Raw genomic sequence first — 16,173 nt, forward strand, 5'->3', positions numbered from 1 at the left:
ACCTCAAAAGGATCAAACTGTTTCCAAGTAACTGCATCCATTAATAGAATCATGGCTAGTCCTAAAGAAAAATCACTTTCTATCCAATGCAGAAACAATTCTTTTTCTATTATATAAATAACAAAAGCTCATAGAAAATTCTCAACAGCCACTAAGACCCCTCATGAGTTGAAATTAGATGCACTGGGGTTGCCCTGGAGAGATGAGTCTGTCCCATTGCTACCTGTTCAAGGCCTTGGGCCTCTCTCTTCAGAGCGGGGTTTTCCAACATGTGGGCCACAGAATTCAGGCCATACCTCATCTCATTTAATCCTCTCAGTCTCTCTCTGAGGTACAAGTAGGGTTATTCTCATTTTTCAGGTGAGAAAATTCGTGTTTAGAAATGCTCATAAACTTCCTTTTCTCACAGCTGGCATTGGGTACAGCCAGGATTCCTGCCACATGTGTCAAAAAGTAGGACCATTGTTCTAGAGAATTCGGCACTTTTCTTTACAGATTCACTAGGTCTCAGGATGACATGAAGCCTCATCGAGGGGCCTTTCCTGAGATTTTAGGAGATAATGACACAGCTTTGCCTGGCTCTTGGAATTTCACTGTTACTTGAAAACAGTTTTTAAGACTTGAGTTCTGATTCATTCAATAAAACCTTTTATTATGAACCACAACAAACATACAAGAAAGGCACGCCATTAATTCTATTCATGTCTTCCTACAGCAGCATATAGGATGGATCTAATCTGTGCGTTCTTTATCGATCTTGTCTGTGCAAGCAGAGGTGCCTGTTTTACCAGTCTTGTGGCTGGCAGACTCTGAACCTCTTTTGAGATGGGGGAGGCTGCTTCCAGTAGAAGGTGTGGATTCATAGTCCATGGGAACAGGACCTGTGTATACTCAGGAGTCTGCACCCAAGCAGGAGAAATCACACAAGTTCTCTGTAAATGGACGGGACTTGATGTCCTGGGGTTAGAGTCCAGTAGAGGTAAATCTGGTGTGGACGATTACACTTCTGCCCCTGTCAATCATCAGGACTGAGGCCCTGTGACAGGCTGTCCTGCAAGGAACGAATGACTCAGCCAGGCCTGCGACCTGATATAGAGGAATGAGGGCAAGCTGTTGCTGACCATTGCCTTTCTATAAAACTTAAGTTAAACAAAGAAGTGCTCATAAATAATAGAGGGAATGTGATTGAATGGCAAGGGAAAATCTGCTCAGTAACCTTTAGTCTATGGGTTTATGGAAATGAAGAAAAATAGTTTAACTCAAAATTTGAATTATCCTAGGATTGGTGTTCTCATTTAACATCTTAATCTTTTAGAGACCACAGCATACCTGTGTGTTAGGACAAATGCAGAATCATGTATGAGTGAGCTTGTTTTGAGTTTTCACTTACTTTGAGTAAATGAATTCTGTTCTATCTGAGGTCAGATCCAGCCCTATCACAGTTGTGAATATGCAGACCTAGCTGGGTGAGAAATGTGTCCAGGCCAGAGTGGGATTTCTAAGGACCGATGCTGATGGTGAGGGTGAGCGGGAGTGAGGGTGAGGAAGACACTGCAAAACTAAGGACAAGGTGATGTGAAGTCAAAGGACTTTGAGAACTTTTCACATGGAGGCAAAGGAGGACTCACAAGGACTAGATGGTACTCAGAGAAGGTCAGGAAGCAAGCCAAGGCCTGGAAGAAACTGATGATCCCAAACACACCCGACTGCGGGGCCATAATGAACCCACCTCACTTCAGACCAAATATCTTGATCCAGCATCCTGTATCATCTCATACCATGTATGCCTGTGCCCATCTTGCTTCAGCTGCAGGAACATATTTCTGTTCCTCCAACTTGCCAAACCCATCCCATCCTACCTCAGGGCCTTTGCATGTGCTACTCTATCCACCTAGAATGCCTCCCTTCCCCCATGCGATATTAACATGATTGGTTTATTTATAGTCAGGTCTCAGTCAAATGTCTTTCTTTGTCTGTCCTGTCTGAAGGAACCCTCAGCCAGCCACTCTCTGTTACATGACCCTGTTTTATTGACTTTATAGCACTCATCACTCTCTGAAATCATCTTGGCTTTTGTTGACTTATTTAGAATCTGAGTCCTCCTACTGGAATGTAAGCACTACGAGAGTAAGACCTTTTTTTGTTTGTTTGTTTAATTGGTCATTATATCCCCACTGCCTAGAACAGGACCAGGCTCCTGGCCAGGGTTCAATAAATGTCTGTCCAATAAGTAGAGGGATGCATGAAGTCAAACACAATTGAAGAGAGAACCACGTCATATATCAGCCAAAACAATCTGTATGGTTACTAATCTGAGAATAAGGGGTCTGTGCTCTGGTATGTATGTGCATTTCTAAGCTTTTGTGTTGTGTTTTAAGTGCCTGACATTATTAAGCCCTTTATAAATATTAGATAATAGAGGATCATTTTTACAAATTCTACTCTTGTTTCAGCTAAACTAAATTGGTCCTTTGTAGACTAAGTAATTCAGGCAGCTCAGAGGGCAAGGCAAACTTCAATAGGTCATACCCACAGGAAATCTGAGATATCCTCAGTTGAGTTTAAAAATATTGAATTTATTAATAAATTATTTTTCAGAGTAAATCTTAAGTTTATATACAGTTAAAATTAAAATCAGCATGTGTGCTGAGTTTATATAAACAATCAGCATGTGTATTAAGTTAAAATAGTTATTTTTAACTTAATAGTATCATAACTCAGCCAAAGAGCAAGTTTTTTTAATTCTCACGGGCAAATCTTAGCTAATGTGTTGTAGTGGAATTCTTCTACAGATAAATCAGAGTCTGGTATGTGCATTTTGATTGTGAGAATTGAAGCTGTAGTTAGTGCAGGATTTAAATGGGACCTTCCTTGATTATAGCTGAGACCACAGGCTAATAGCTAGAGTGTGGGACAGCTATGGAACAGTGTACACTGACCTGACCTTTCTGGGCTTCAGTCTCCTCACTGGAAAATGAGGAGGTTGAATTGGAGAATGAGATTAAAACGAATAACCCCAATGCTGTATTCTTGTCTTCATTTCTTATATCCAACCCCTTACACGGAATCCACGTATACATTATGGTTATCAGAAGCTATTTGTTAAGACACCTTGTATTTTGAAAAGAGACTTGTGATATGGATAAAACTTAGGCCATCCCCTCCTTTTACCATCTCCCATATCACACTCAAATTACTAACTTTTTAGCAGCCTCCTTTATTTCTATCCCATTTATCTAGGATTTTTTCTTCCTTTGGTTGATGGTAGTGCATGAATGCTTAGGATAGACTATTTGGTCTACAGGTAATACCTGGCTTCTGCAAAGGCCTCTCAAGGCCCTCAGATACCCATCTTATTAAAATGTGTCCACCCTGTTGTTTCGGGGATCTTCCTGAAGTGCTCTGAGAATGGTCAACCCGTGGACACATAAAGATTGTACTCTGAGGACAGCAAGCTAAGTTCTGTCTTTTCTTCTTGCTAAGGTAGTATTTGCCCTGAAGGAAGAGAAGGCTTCAGCTCAAGCTTCCGTGGCAGGCATTTTTCACAAAGTTAAGCAACATAAATTTTGCTAAATATCTTCTAAATGTTAAAGGATTCAACCAAATTGTTCTCAATTATATATTTTTCAAAAATTTTCAGAAGTTGTATGTATGTGGACATACAATTCTTCACTGTGTTATATATCACCTAATTAGCATGATCATCCCTCCTGTATTCAATTCTTACAGTACATTCTTCACATTTTATAGATGTTGGATCATACTGTCACCATTTTACATTATAAAACTTTATACGCTTGCTTCTTTGAAATATAGATATTCATAAGTAAAAGATAGAAGATATCAAGTCCTTGTTGAGAAAGCAACTGTGTATTTTACCTTCCCCCCCCCCGTTTATTGTCCTTTCAACAGTTAAGTAGTTATAGTTATATAAGAAATTACAAAAAAAGCACAATGAAGCACTCTTAACCCCACTATCAGAAGATAACCCCGTATGAACTTGAGACCATATCATTCCTGTTATTTTATAATGTGACATTTCTTCATGTGAAATATTAATAATATACTTGCATTTAATGGAATATTCTTCTAAACCTGATCATTAAATAACCATATGATATTTCATCCTGTAACTGTTCATAACATAACCCCTTATGTGGGAGGCAGTGTAGGTAGGTAAGAGAATAGGGACTGAAACAGACATGCTACTTTTGACTAGCTGTGACCATGGCCAAGCTGTGTACTCATCCCATTCCTCCATCTCCTTACCCATAAAATTGGCATAACAACTTTATTTTGGGTAATTTGAAGATTGAATAAGTTGTAACACATGGTACTTAAACAGAGCACTGACAATAGTGCTGTACTATACTCTATTATTAGAGCATTATTATTCTATTATTACCTATAATTTTATTATTCTAGTAGAATAATTAAACACATGGTAAGGCACATGGTAAGAACTCAATAAACATTCATTATTACCTATATTGTTTTTAGCTTTTTGATGTTAGAATACTGTGATGAATATATTTGAAGAAAAAAGGCTTTTGCTCTTGTCATATTATTTCCCTAAGATAAATTTTTAGATGTATTGCCATCTTTGATACTTGCTGCTAAGTCACCCTCTGTGGAGGCTGTACTAACATCTGCTCTCCGTAGCACTCAGGGTAAGAGAGAAAGCACGTACTTTCTCACGGTGAGCGATGATGTTCTGGGAGTGCACTGTGGTGGAAAATGACAACTCCCATGTGAGGATTTCTGTAGTGCTCCAAACCACTGAATATTGAACAACTGGGGACTATTCAATGTACAATACTCTTTGTTTTTAATATTTATATAGTCTTCTGGCGAAGACATGAAAAAATAAAAACATGTTCTTTTTTTGCGTACTTAGTATATTAGTCTGAATTTTGCCTGAAAAGATATTTGTATTGATAGGAAAATGTACACTTGACTACGTTGTGAAGATGTCTCCTCCTATAGAAACTAATATTTCCTATTTTCAGAAAAAAGCGACAAAGCTTGGGAGCAGTCAACCCTCCAGAACTCAGGCTGGTGGAACAGCTCCGGTCACCAAGGTCAGTCATTTCCTGAGCAAGAAAAGACCCCTACTCTACAGGTGTACCATTAGTGGGTGGGACTTGTAGGGAAGGTAAACAGTGTCCATATATCACTGAAAGTTTTTAAACAAAGTACCAATTCTGTGCTGGTGGGGGTAGTGTGAGGCAGGAGGCATGTAATTTCTTACTAATGATTTGAATGATTTAAAACTTCGCAAAGCTATTTATGTTATTATTCTTACTGGCATATAATAATGTGTCCAAAAATATGCATTATTACCACAAATATCTATAAATAATATTTGACTTTTGCACACACCAGATTTTCTTCATGAGTATTAACCACACCAGGCTCTTTGCTAAGCGTGCTATATAATTATCTTAGGTAATCCCGTCACAACCTTATAATTATTATTCCTTTATACCTGAGAAAACCTGGGCTCAGAGAGGTTAAGTAACCTCGACAAGATCACAAAGCCAGTAAGATGGAGGTAGGGTTCAAAGCCAGGTTTCCAGTTCACACAAGGTCCTGGACCTTATAAACTCTGATTGAGCCTTCTTTGGTAATATGACACTACAAAGCTTCGCAACTTATAAAAATCACTGAAATTTCATCTTGCAAGATAAGACGTAACTACCATTTTAGCTAGTAGTTTTCAATATATAAAATAGTTTTGTTCCTCCCATTTCAGCTTGTGATCTTCCAGTGTGTCCAAGATTATCAAAAACCTTAACCTATTTCAGCATTGCCTATACAACTATTGTAAATAAGCATTTTTCCTTTAAAACTGGTAGCTCTCCTATGGAGGGCTGTGGACTTTCTCATGGATGTTACTTGCTTGGTGAAGAGTTCGTATTTTAGTGCCTTCTGGAGTCTCAGCTGCTCTCCTAGCCCCTAAAATGTACCCAAAGTAAAACTCAACTGAGAAATGAGAAGAGGCTGGGCAAATGTATCTCTGCTGCGGTTGCCCTCGGTAGTCCTCATCTTCTATTGTTTGGAGGTCTCCAACTAAAAAAGATTTTCTGGATACTTCCTATCTTTTACAGTATTAGGACCTGTATTTAACTTATGCTTAATAATTTAAAATGAGAAGTCTCATTAGCAAAACCCCAACCTCATGAGGTTTAGTGAATCATTTGTAAATGGTTTCTAGAATTATCATTACCTAAACTCCTAGAGGGTCGGTACCTTGTGGAAAATCGTGCTTAGTTTTTGTTTTTGTTTTTCCCTTGAATTTCGTGGTAAGAAGCAGTCCCTTTCCCATCATTTTTCCACACAGGAGTATCATCCAATCATTTCAAGATGGAATGCTTACAAAGAATTTGGCCATCCTCCCCAAACCCTGCTAGGTCTCAGGAAGCTGTGGGAGGGAGTGTAACTGGGAGGTGGACACATTTAGCCACATAGTTATTGTTTTAGTTTACTGGCAAACTTGTAATTCTTTCCTTGGCTTCTGACACTGCCTTCTCCTATCTCTCCTTGGCTTCTGACACTGCCTTCTCCTATCTCCATTCTTCTCTTGATTATTCGTTTTCACTGTGGTTTCCTGACTCAATTTCCTTCACCAGTTTCCTGAATATTAGTTTTTCCAGGATTTAATTCTTCATTCCTTCCTTTCTATATCTTTAACTCTTATAGAGTATTAGAAGAAAAAAATACATATGCTTTCTTGTTTTTCTTATTTTGTCTTTTGATGCCAGATTGAAAGGGCTTGGTATCATCATCACCTAAAAATGATCATTCCCATGCATCATTCAGAAAAGCTGGGGGTAATAGCATTTGTGATCCCTTGAAGCATTTTATTACACAATTAATTATCATAACACACACAGGCAAATAATATTCTCCCAACACATGACATGACAAAATAGTAAATACAATTGGCAGTGAGAATTAGGCCTGGTTTTCTTGATTCTGGACACATTCAACTCGAAAGTTAAAGTGACAATTTCACAATTATTAAGAAAATCATAGTCTGTATTAAGGATTCAGTATTTAATGATAGAATGGTTAGTTACCATGTATTGCAGAACTGTTTTATGAGACTTCTTACAAAATCAGTAATTATGTGCACAAATAATACCACTTCTGCCATGCAGTCCTGGGCTTGGAGGATCCAGAGCACTTAAATGGCATAGATATCTCTATTGAATAACTCAAAATAATTATTATAAGATGTTTAGTGATTAAAATTAAATTTTTGATAAATTAATAATGAGGACTAATGAGGCTATAGAAATTAGACTCTTGACCCGGGTTCTTGGGTGGGGCTAATGGAGGACTCTCGGAGGGCTCACGCAAAGGAGTACTTCCCAGGACTTCTGTTGCCAGTGTCCTTGTCCTCACGGTGAGAGATAGCCACCCCTACCTCTGCAGGAGACCCTCCAACACTAGCAGGAACAAGAACTTGATGAAGAAATGCAGATTCCAGAATCTTGGACAGAACATTTACAAGCCGTGTGGATGAAAGGCTCTTGGTGCTACAGCCAGGAGTCAGTGCTGTGCCTCTGAGGTGGGAGAGCCAACTTCAGGTCACTGGTCCACAAGAGACCTCCCAGTTCCACGTAATGTGAAATGGCGAAAATCTCCCAGAGATCTCCATCTCAACACCCACACCCAGCTTCACTCAACGACCAGCAAGCTACAGTGCTGGACACCCTATGCCAAACAACTAGCAAGACAGGAACACAACCCCACCCATTAGCAGAGAGGCTGCCTAAAATCATAATAAGTCCACAGACACCCCAAAACACACCACCAGTTGTGGACCTGCCCACCAGAAAGACAAGATCCAGCCTCATCCACCAGAACACAGGCACTGGTCCCCTCCACCAGGAAGCCTACACAACCCACTGAACCAACCTTAGCCACTGGGGACAGACACCAAAAACAACGGGAACTACGAACCTGCAGCCTGCCAAAAGGAGACCCCAAACACAGTAAGATAAGCAAAATGAGAAGACAGAAAAACACAGCACGTGAAGGAGGAAGGTAAAAACCCACCAGACCTAACAAATAAAGAGGAAATAGGCAGTCTGCCTGAAAAAGAATTCAGAATAATGATAGTAAAGATGATACAAAATCTTGGAAATAGAATAGAGAAAATGCAAGAAACATTTAACAAGGACCTAGGAGAACTAAAGAGGAAACAAGCAACAATGAACAACACAATAAATGAAATTTAAAATACTCTAGAAGGGATCAATAGCAGAATAACTGAGACAGAAGAACAGATAAATGACCTGGAAGATAAAGTAGTGGAAATAACTACTGCAGAACAGAATAAAGAAAAAAGAATGAAAAGAACTGAGGACAGTCTCAGAGACCTCTAGGAAGACATTACATGCACCAACATTTGAATTATAGGGGTTCCAGAAGAAGAAGAGAAGAAGAAAGGGACTGAGAAAAGATTTGAAGAGATTATAGTTGAAAACTTCTCTAATATGGGAAAGGAAATAGTTAATCAACTCCAGGAAGCACAGAGAGTCCCATACAGGATAAATCCAAGGAGAAACATGCCAAGACACATATTAATCAAACTGTCAAAAATTAAATACAAAGAAAACATATTAAAAGCAGCAAGGGAAAAACAACAAATAACACACAAGGGAATCCCCATGAGGTTAACAACTGATCTTTCAGCAGAAACTCTGCAAGCCAGAAGGGACTGGCAGGACATATTTAAAGTGATGAAGGAGAAAAACCTACAGGCAAGATTACTCTACCCAGCAAGGATCTCATTCAGATTTGATAGAGAAATTAAACCCTTTATAGACAGGCAAAAGCTGAGAGAGTTCAGCACCACCAAACCAGCTTTACAACAAATGCTAAAGGATCTTCTCTAGGCAAGAAACACAAGAGAAGGAAAAGACCTACAATAACAAACCCAAAAGAATTAAGAAAATGGGAATAGGAACATACATATCGATAATTACCTTAAATGGAAATGGACTAAATGCTCCCACCAAAAGACACAGATTGGCTGAATGGATACAAAAACAAGACCCATATATATGCTGTCTACAAGAGACCCACTTCAGACCTAGAGACACATACAGACTGAAAGTGAGGGGATGGAAAAAGATATTCCATGCAAATGGAAACCAAAAGAAAGCTGGAGTAGCAATTCTCATGTCAGACAAAATAGACTTTAAAATAAAGACTATTAGAAGAGACAAAGAAGGACACTACATAATGATCAAGGGATCGATCCAATAAGAAGAGAGAACAATTGTAAATATTTATGCACCCAACATAGGAGCACCTCAATACATAAGGCAAATACTAACAGCCATAAAAGGGGAAATCAACAGTAACACATTCATAGTAGGGGACTTTAACACCCCACTTTCACCAATGCACAGATCATCCAAAATGAAAATAAATAGGGGAACACAAGCTTTAAATGATACATTAAACAAGATGGACTTAATTGATATTTATAGGACATTCCATCCAAAAACAACAGAATACACATTTTTCTCAAGTGCTCATGGAACATTCTCCAGGATAGATCATATCTTGGGTCACAAATCAAGCCTTGGTAAATTTAAGAAAATTGAAATTGTATCAAGTATCTTTTCTGACCACAACGCTATGAGACTAGATATCAATTACAGGAAAAGATCTGTAAAAAATACAAACACATGGAGGCTAAACAATACAGTACTTAATAATGAAGTGATCGCTGAAGAAATCAAAGAGGAAATCAAAAAATACCTAGAAACAAATGACAATGGAGACATGACGACCCAAAACCTATGGGATGCAGCAAAAGCAGTTCTAAGAGGGAAGTTTATAGCAATAAAATCCTACCTTAAGAAACAGGAAACATCTTGAATAAACAACCTAACTTTGCACCTAAAGCAATTAGAGAAAGAAGAACAAAAAAACCCCAAAGTTAGCAGAAGGAAAGAAATCGTAAAGATCAGATCAGAAATAAATGAAAAAGAAATGAAGGAAACGATAGCAAAGCTCAATAAAACTAAAAGCTGGTTCTTTGAGAAGATAAACAAAATTGATAAACCATTAGCCAGACTCATCAAGAAAAAAAGGGAGAAGACCCAAATCAATAGAATTAGAAATGAAAAAGGAGAAGTAACAACTGACACTGTACAAATAAAAAAGATCATGAGAGATTACTACAAGCAACTCTATGCCAATAAAATGGACAACCTGGAAGAAATGGACAAATTCTTAGAAATGCACAACCTGCCAAGACTGAATCAGGAAGAAATAGAAAATATGAACAGACCAATCACAAGCACTGTAATTGAAGCAGTGATTAAAAATCTTCCAACAGGGCTTCCCTGGTGGCACAGTGGTTGAGAGTCCGCCTGCCGATGCAGGGGACACGGGTTTGTGCCCCGGTCTGGGAAAATCCCATATGCCGCGGAGCGGCTAGGCCTGTGAGCCATGGCCGCTGAGCCTGCGCGTCCGGAGCCTGTGCTCCGCAACGGGAGAGGCCACAGCAGTGAGAGGCCCACGTACCACAAAAAAAAAAAAAAAAAAAAATCTTCCAACAAACAAAAGCCCAGGACCAGATGTCTTCACAGGTGAATTCCATCAAACATTTAGAGAAGAGCTAACACCTATCCTTCTCAAACTCTTCCAAAATATAGCAGAGGGAGGAACACTCCCAAATTCATTCTACGAGGCCACCATCACCCTGATACCAAAACCAGACAAGGATGTCACAAAGAAAGAAAACTACAGGCCAATATCACTGATGAACATAGATGCAAAAATCCTCAACAAAATACTAGCAAACAGGGCTTCCCTGGTGGCGCAGTGGTTGAGAGTCTGCCTGCCAATGCAGGGGACACGTGTTCGTGCCCCGGTTCGGGAAGATCCCACATGCCGTGGAGCGGCTGGGCTCGTGAGCCGTGGCTGCTGAGCCTGCGCATCCAGAGCCTGTGCTCCGCAACGGGAGAGGCCACAACAGTGAGAGGCCCGCGTACCGCAAAAAAAAAAAAAAAAGCAAACAGAATCCAACAGCACATTAAAAGGATCATACACCATGATCAAGTGGGGTTTATTCCAGGAATGCAAGATTTCTTCAATATACGCAAATCAATCGATGTGATAAACCATATTAACAAATTGAAGGAGAAAAACCATATGATCATCTCAATAGATGCAGAGAAAGCTTTTGACAAAATTCAGCACCCATTTATGATAAAAACCCTCCAGAAAGTAGGCATAGAGGGAACTTTCCTCAACATAATAAAGGCCATATATGACAAACCCACAGCCAACATCGTCCTCAATGGTGAAAAACTGAAAGAATTTCCACTAACATCAGGAACAAGACAAGGTTGCCCACTCTCACCACTCTTATTCAACATAGTTTTGCAAGTTTTAGCCACAGCAATCAGAGAAGAAAAGGAAATAAAAGGAATCCAAATCAGAAAAGAAGAAGTAAAGCTGTCACTGTTTGCAGATGACATGATACTATACATAGAGAATCCTAAAGATGCTACCAGAAAACTAGTAGAGCTAATCAATGAATTTGGTAAAGTAGCAGGATACAAAATTAATGCACAGAAATCTCTGGCATTCCTATACACTAATGATGAAAAATCTGAAAGTGAAATCAAGAAAACACTCCCATTTACTATTGCAACAAAATGTATAAAATATGTAAGACTAAACCTACCTAAGGAGACAAAAGACCTGTATGCAGAAAATTATAAGATACTGATGAAAGAAATTGAAGATGATACTAATAGATGGCGAGATATACCATGTTCTTGGATTGGAAGAATCAACATTGTGAAAATGACTCTACTACCCAAAGCAATCTACAGATTCAATGCAATCCCTATCAAACTACCACTGTCATTTTTCACAGAACTAGAACAAAAAATTTCACAATTTGTATGGAAACACAAAAGACCCCGAATAGCCAAAGCAATCTGGAGGAAGAAAAGTGGAGCTGGAGGAATCAGGCTCCCTGACTTCAGACTATACTACAAAGCTACAGTAATCAAGGCAGTATGGTACTGGCACAAAAACAGAAAGATAGATCAATGGAACAGGATAGAAAGCCCAGAGATATACCCACGCACATATGGTCACCTTATCTTTGATAAAGGAGGCAGGAATATACAGTGGAGAAAGGACAGCCTCTTCAATAAGTGGTGCGGGGAAAACTGGACAGGTATATGTAAAAGTATGAGATTAGATCACTCCCTAACACCATACACAAAAATAAGCTCAAAATGGATTAAAGACCTAAATGTAAGGCCAGACACTATCCAACTCTTAGAGGAAAACATAGGCAGAACACTCTATGACATAAATCACAGCAAGATCCTTTTTGACCCACCTCCTAGAGAAATGGAAATAAAAACAAAAATAAACAAATGGGACCTAATGAAACTTCAAAGCTTTTGCACAGCAAAGGAAACCCTAACCAAGACCAAAAGACAACCCTCAGAATGGGAGAAAATATTTGCAAATGAAGCAACTGACAAAGGATTAATCTCCAAAATTTACAAGCAGCTCAATAACAAAAAAACAAACAACCCAATCCAAAAATGGGCAGAAGACCTAAATAGACATTTCTCCAAAGAAGATATACAGATTGCCAACAAACACATGAAAGAATGCTCAACATCATTAATCATTAGAGAAATGCAAATCAAAACTACAATGAGATATCATCTCACACCAGTGAGAATGGCCATCATCAAAAAATCTAGAAACAATGTATGCTGGAGGGGGTGTGGAGAAAAGGGAACACTCTTGCACTGCTGGTGGGAATGTGAATTGGTACATCCACTATGGAGAACAGTATGGAGGTTCCTTAAAAAACTGCAAATAGAACTACCATATGACCCAGCAATCCCACTACTGGGCATATACCCTGAGAAAACCATAATTCAAAAAGAGTCATGTAGCAAAATGTTCATTGCAGCTCTATTTACAATAGCCAGAAAATGGAAACAACCTAAGTGTCCATCATCGGATGAATGGATAAAGAAGAAGTGGCACATATATACAATGGAATATTACTCAGCCATAAAAAGAAACTAAATTGAGCTATTTGTAATGAGATGGATGGACCTAGAGTCTGTCATACAGAGTGAAGTAAGTCAGAAAGAGAATGACAAATACCGTATGCTAACACATATATATGGAATTTAAGAAAAAAAATGTCATGAAGAACCTAGGGGTAAGACAGGAATAAGGACACAGACCTACTAGAGAATAGGCTTGAGGATATGGGGAGGGGGAAGGGTAAGCTGTGACAAAGCGAGAGAGTGGCATGGACATATATACACTACCAAACGTAAAATAGATAGCTAGTGGGAAGCAGCCGCATAGCACAGGGAGATCAGCTCGGTGCTTTGTGATCACCTAGAGGGGTGGGATAGGGAGGGTGGGAGGGAGGGAGACGCAAGTGGGAAGAGATATGGGAACATATGTATATGTATAACTGATTCACTTTGTTATAAAGCAGAAACACCCCATTGTAAAGCAGTTATACTCCAATAAAGATGTAAAAACAAAAAAGAAAGAAAGAAAAGAAATTAGACTCTTATTAAATTAGAAAATAGTTGCGATCCTCAGTCAGGCAACTGTGTTACTGGAAAAGTTCTCAGGCAACTTCTATCGTAACCATCAACTTATTCAGGTAAGGAAAGCGAGGTTGAACTTGCATCAGGACTGTCTCTGCAGGAGAGCACAGCTATTAAGAAGAAGTACTGGTTAAAGCTGTCAGTTCCAATTGGAATTTACTCTGACTAGTTCAAGCTAAAAAGGAATTTCTTAAGGGATGGCGGGTAGCTCCTAGAGAAATCCAGAAGTCTCCAGCAGAAGGAATGTAGTTTCACAGCCAGGAACAATGCCCGGACACACCTTGGGAGCTTCTCCTTGCTGCCACTGCAGCTCAGCACCTATCACATTTTGGACTGGAGGCCAGAAACTCTGGCACTGCCAGTCTCAAATGCTGAAAGGCCTTATAACACAGATCTACCGGTGGGTGGCGCCTCCACACAGGCTTATTTTCAATCTCACTCTTGTGAGGCACGGCTGATTGGCCAGTGCAATTCCCATGCCTCAGCTCTGCTGCGCGGAATCTGGGGTTGGGAACGCTCTGGTTCTCCTCTGGGAAGGTGCTTATTGATTAGGTGGGAAATGATCCGTGAGTAGTGAGGATTTTTCAAGTGTATTGCCAGCTATCCACTACAGAAAGGAAAACAGGAGAATTACCTAATTGAACTGGAGGAAAATCACTGATTATAGGTTGTTTAGCAGCATTAGGCCTTTTAAACAGAAGAGGGTACAAACAGCTTTTCTCCCAGTTAGAGAGGAGAAAATCTGCACAGGAGTAAGCACCCACCAGAGAAGTCCTTCTGTGGTTTTGGCCCTGGTTCTGCCATAACTAGCTGTGTTAACTTTGGCGGCACAGCCCTCCTCCCAGGCCTTTACTTTTCTCATCCATAATATGACTGAGGGGCTGAATAAACTCTGCATATTGTGGGAGGTATTCCATCGTTCAGTGTCAGCCTCACCCACAGAACCGCTGGACCACATGTGGTGTGTTTGATGACTCTGTTCGCTAAGCAGGCAAGCGTTTCTATTTCAAAAGTTCTGCATGTATTTTAATGTGCTAGGAAAGTAAACTAGCACTTCAAACCGTGATCCCATGGATGGTTTTGCTTAAGACAAGGCTAGATTAATGGTTAAAAAGGTAAATCTATTTTTTTAAAATATTAAGTACATGTAGCTGTGGCAGATTAAAAAATATTAAGTAGGTAGTACACAAATAACCAAGGTTTGGGAAACAAGATCAGAGCAGTAATTCTCATATTTTAATGTACATACTGAATCGGTGAGGTGTTTACTAAAATGAAGATTCTGACTCAGAAAGTCTGGGGCGAGGCTGAGATTCTTTCTGCTTTTCTAACAAGCTCCCAGTTGCTGCTGCTGCTGGTCTGGCGACCACACTTTGAGCAGCAAGGATGCTGAATTGTGCTGAATGGGTAATTTAGACCACCTGTACCTTAGATTACTTAAACATCGATTAGAAAATCTGGTTAAAATGCAGATCCTCAGCTTCCAAGCCAAAAGAATCTGATTCACCAGGAGGGGGCAGGTCCAGGATTTTCTCTATTTAATAAGTACCCTCCAGTTTTTCAGATGCGGGTGATGTGGAGGCCCCAGTGGGGGAAAGGATGAGCCTCAGGGACTGGGATAGACACGGCACACCTGGCAGTGATACATCCCTCTTCATCTCCAGGGAAGGGAGCCCCTTTCTACCTGTCCTGCAGGACAAGAACCTTTGGAAAATTTACTTCATAACCATGTAATTACTAACCTGTACTCTTGAGGAGCTCAGACATACTCACCCTCATTGAGGGAGTTATGCTGCCTAACAGTGGGGCTCTGGGACCCAGGACTCATCCCTCTCGGGGAGTGGCCCAAATAAGTCATCCTAGTTGTCTTTTGTCTCAGGAAAACCTAGACAAGCTGAGGTTTATTTGAGAAACAAAAAAGCAGAGAAAATACTGACAGTAAACAAAAAAGGAATTTTAAGCTGAATTTTCATCAAGAAGAATTATGAAAATCTACAAACAATAAATGCTGGAGAGGGTGTGTGGAGAAAAGGGAACCCTCTTGCTCTGTCGGTGGGAATGTAAATTGACACAGCCACTATGGAGAACAGTATGGAGGTTCCTTAAAAAACTAAAAATATAACTACTATATGACCCAGCAATCCCACTACTGGGCATATACCCTGAGAAAATCATAATTCAGAGTCATGTACCACAATGTTCACTGCAGCACTGTTTACAATAGCCAGGATATGGAAGCAACCTAAGTGTCCATCAACAGATGAATGGATAAAGAAGATGTGGCACACATATGCAATGGAATATTACTCAGCCATAGAAAGAAACGAAATTGAGTTATTTGTCGTGAGCTGGATGGACCTAGAGTCTGTCATACAGAGTGAAGTAAGTCAGAAAGAGAAAAACAAATATCGTATGCTAACACATATATATGGAATCTAAAAAAAAAATGGTTCTGAAGAACCTAGGGGCAGGACAGGAATAAAGACACAGACGTAGAGAATGGACTTGAGGACACGGGGAGGGG

General features: G+C 39.7%; 1 protein-coding gene across 6 annotated transcripts in view; it reads left to right on the top strand.

Moving 5' to 3' along the window:
* The window catches only part of CAST (calpastatin), a 133,006-nt gene that overhangs the window by 32,798 nt on the left and 84,035 nt on the right, over positions 1 to 16,173 (top strand). For all 6 annotated transcript variants that reach the window (XM_060296040.1, XM_030848209.3, XM_060296036.2 and 3 more), the window contains one exon: positions 5,010 to 5,081. Coding sequence is in view for 5 of the 6 variants with exons in the window: in XM_030848209.3 (XP_030704069.2) it covers positions 5,010 to 5,081 (72 nt within the window). In the remaining variant the exon portion in view is untranslated. The remainder of the gene's footprint in view (positions 1 to 5,009; positions 5,082 to 16,173) is intronic.

The sequence above is a fragment of the Globicephala melas genome, chromosome 3 (assembly GCF_963455315.2).
Source record: "Globicephala melas chromosome 3, mGloMel1.2, whole genome shotgun sequence".
NCBI lineage: Eukaryota > Metazoa > Chordata > Mammalia > Artiodactyla > Delphinidae > Globicephala > Globicephala melas.